Source organism: Elephas maximus, chromosome 9 (genome assembly GCF_024166365.1).
Source record: "Elephas maximus indicus isolate mEleMax1 chromosome 9, mEleMax1 primary haplotype, whole genome shotgun sequence".
NCBI lineage: Eukaryota > Metazoa > Chordata > Mammalia > Proboscidea > Elephantidae > Elephas > Elephas maximus.
Window position 1 is genome coordinate 72,870,625 of NC_064827.1, and position 3,475 is coordinate 72,874,099.

A 3,475-nucleotide genomic window follows, 5' to 3' on the forward strand; every position below is an offset into this window, starting at 1 on the left:
GTGGCCTATGAGAAGCAGGTGTGTCATGCTTGTCTGTTGATGGTGCACTGTGGATGTGTTTGTTAGTTTTGTGGTGTGTCCATTGTGTGTTGTATGTCTTGCTTTATGTGTTATTAATGACTTGTATGTATATGACTGTGTATGAACTGAACCACATACTGACCTTCCTGCCCTCAGGATGAGAATAGGTCACAGACGGCTGGAATCCCCAAATAAGTAGTGTGAATGTGTGAGAATGTATATGTGTGTGTGCGCGCGCACATGTGTACGTGTTTGTGTGTGATTTGGGGGGCTTCTGAATTGCATGCATGACCTCTAATATTTCCTTAACTTGCTCCTTCTGGAGCACCACTGAGTGAGATAACGAATGCCCCAAGCAACTACCTTTTTCCTGGAGAGGATTTGCTATCATTTTCATATACTTGAGTGTGACTTAATCCCTGAGTTTTGTATTCCTTCTCTCAATGTACCATGCAAAGAAATGTTAGCTATCGTACTGAGTAAATTTAGAGTCCAGCAGTGAGACCTTAACTTTAGGTTAAGTCCTAATCTGAGTCCCTTAACTCTCTGGCATCAGTTTCCACATTTATGAAACGGAAAAAATTATACTTGCCTGTGGACTTTACAGGCCCTCAGTATGTTAATGGTTTGAATAGAAGACGATGTATATAAGAGTTTTTTTGTTGTTGTTGTCAATTAAGAAAATATATAAATATGAATAAAGGGAATTATCTAGGCTAGGTACTAAGAAAATTTAGGATCACTTCAGCTTCCTTGCAACCCTAAAATAACACAGAGGGACTGGTGCTTGTAGACAACAAAGTGGGAAACTTTTCTGTGTTTTGGTTAAGAGCATGGGCTCTGATCACACAAGTGTATTAGACTGACCTGCATGAAGTAGCCAATATTTGGTCATTTTTACCCAACAGAAGTAGAAATTACATGTAGTTCAAACATACGTATTTATATACACACACCATCTCTGTCACCTACAGTTTTTTGCCTTTGGATTTTTATATCATTTATATTTCCATTACCTAAAAGCTAAAAATGGTCTCTGGGTGGTGCAAGCAGTTTGCCCTCTGCAACTAACCAAAAGGTTTGTAGCTTGAACCCACCCAGTGGTGCTGTGAAAAAAGACCTGGCAATCTGCTTCTATAAAGATTACAGCCAAGAAAAATCTATGGAGCTCAGTTCTACTCTGTAACACACAGGGTTGCCAGGAGTCGGAATTGAATCTATGGCAATGGGTTAACAGCTAAACTGGGAGAAGAGAACCTGATTCTCAGTGAAGCTGTGAAGATTTTATCTCGAAATGCAGGGCTGATACATGGATTTAATTAGAAAATGTATGTAAAGTCCTTAGCATATTTCCCAGCAAAGTGTTCCACATTATGATGAAAGATAGTTTGTGAACGATTCTGGTTTGGGAGCTGGTGACGAGGGGTTTTAAATTACCACCCATTTCTAGAGTCAATAAGTTTACAGTTCTTGGTCAGCGGGACCCAGTCTTCATTCACAGGAAGAGTGTGAGGATGTTTCAACAACTCTGCCTCAGCCCTGGGAGTTTATAAGACCAAAATAACTGATACTGTTTGCTGAGGCCCATCTCATATTTCTGCCATAGTGAATTGTGGTTTGGCTCTGCTTTGATGTGGTAAATTATTTCACTATGTCTGTCAAGATATAAACCCATAGAGGGCACAGATGTCTTACTTTTCTTGTCCATGGCTGCATTCTCCATCCTTAGCAGAGGTCCAGGTTCAATGTTCAGTAAATAATGGTTGAATAACGCAGTGATTGCTCACTTGTTTCTACTCAATGAGAGCTTGTGGGATGTTGTTGGGTGTGATGTTTTCTTGGGTTCAGACTGGCATAGTGAATACATCCACAGGTGTGATAAATCAATAACAGTGTCGTTTAAAATTCACCATTTTCCCGAAGAATTACAGTATGTAATGTGATGGTCCTAATCAGCCTTTCTAGGTTCCTGAGATTCCCAATCCCTCTTTATCCTCAGGGTCTAGAAGAACAGTATGAGGTCTAAGAACCAAAGCAATGTGTCTGAATTCCTCCTCCTGGGGCTCCCCATCCCGCGTGAGCAGCAGGCCATGTTCTTTGCCTTGTTCCTGGGCATGTACCTCACCACGGTTTTCGGGAACCTGCTCATCATCCTGCTCATCAGACTGGACTCTCATCTCCACACCCCCATGTACTTCTTCCTCAGCCACTTGTCCCTCAGTGACATCTCCCTTTCGTCTATCACTGTCCCAAAGATGCTGATGAACTTGAAAACTCACCATCGATCAATCCCCTACGTCGAGTGCATGTCACAGGCCTATTGCTTCATACTCTTTGGTTGTACTGATAGCTTACTTCTTGCAGTGATGGCATATGACAGGTATGTAGCTATCTGTCATCCTCTGCACTACACCACCGTAATGAAAGGTGAGCTTTGTATCTTCTTAGTGTCTGGGTGCTGGTTATTATCTTGTGTCCATGGCCTGTTACACACCGTTCTCCTGTCCCGCTTGTCCTTCTGTGCAGAGACTATCATCTCCCACTTCTTTTGTGATCTTGTTGCTGTGCTCAAGTCCTCCTGCTCAGATACCTCTCTCAATGAGCTGGTTATCTTTATTGAGGGAGGATTGTTCTTCATTGTGCCATTGAGTGGTATCTTGGGTTCCTATATCCGCACGGCAGTCATCATCATGAGGGTCCTCTCCGTCAAGAGAATCTCCAAAGCCTTGTCTACCTGTGGTTCCCACCTCTTTGTGGTGTCTTTATACTATGGGACAGTTGCAAGTGTTTACTTTTTCTCTTCATCAGACGAGTCCAAAGATAAGGACATAATTGCTTCTGTGATATATATGGTGGTCATCCCCATGCTGAACCCCTTCATATACAGCCTGAGGAATAAAGGTATAAAATGTGCTTTTGATGGCTTTGTCAGGGCCAAGGAGCTCTCTTGATGTCATTAATTCAATTCTGTCACGGGCACTCATAGGTACCATCATATATGTCTCCTTAATAATTGTGACTTAGACAACTACTATCTCAAGCACCATTCTACCAGTTTCACTTTATCTTTCCTTCATTTTGTTCACCTGAGTTTTCTTCCCCTCTCTTTTTTCTCTCTCTGCATTTTGTGAGTTAATGCTTCTGCAGTGAAGCTCCAACCCCTCCCATACCCAGTGGTGTTCACTATAAGTCTGTGCATCTTTGATGCACACCCCCCGGGGCTTTGAGCAATTTTATTTTTCTCCATTTTTTCTCCCATCACTTTCTGTATCTGGTACTGATAGCAACACATATTCATCTGAATTTTCTTAGTTGTACCAAACTTCATATATTTTGTGTGTGATGAATTTAGAAGAAGATAAACCAAACTGCTTTATCTATTGACAGAGATGAGAGTAGGTATCACAGCTAAGTTGATTAAGAATTTAAAGGTATATTTTAATACTCAGAAAAT

At 41.4% G+C, this 3,475-nt stretch overlaps 1 protein-coding gene across 1 annotated transcript; it reads left to right on the forward strand.

Annotated features, from left to right (window-relative positions):
* Positions 1 to 2,036: 2,036 nt before the first annotated feature.
* LOC126082452 (olfactory receptor 1J4-like) lies at positions 2,037 to 2,972 on the forward strand. Its single transcript, XM_049894969.1, has one exon. It carries the CDS (start codon positions 2,037 to 2,039, stop codon positions 2,970 to 2,972), a length of 936 nt encoding a protein of 311 aa, XP_049750926.1.
* Positions 2,973 to 3,475: the final 503 nt, after the last annotated feature.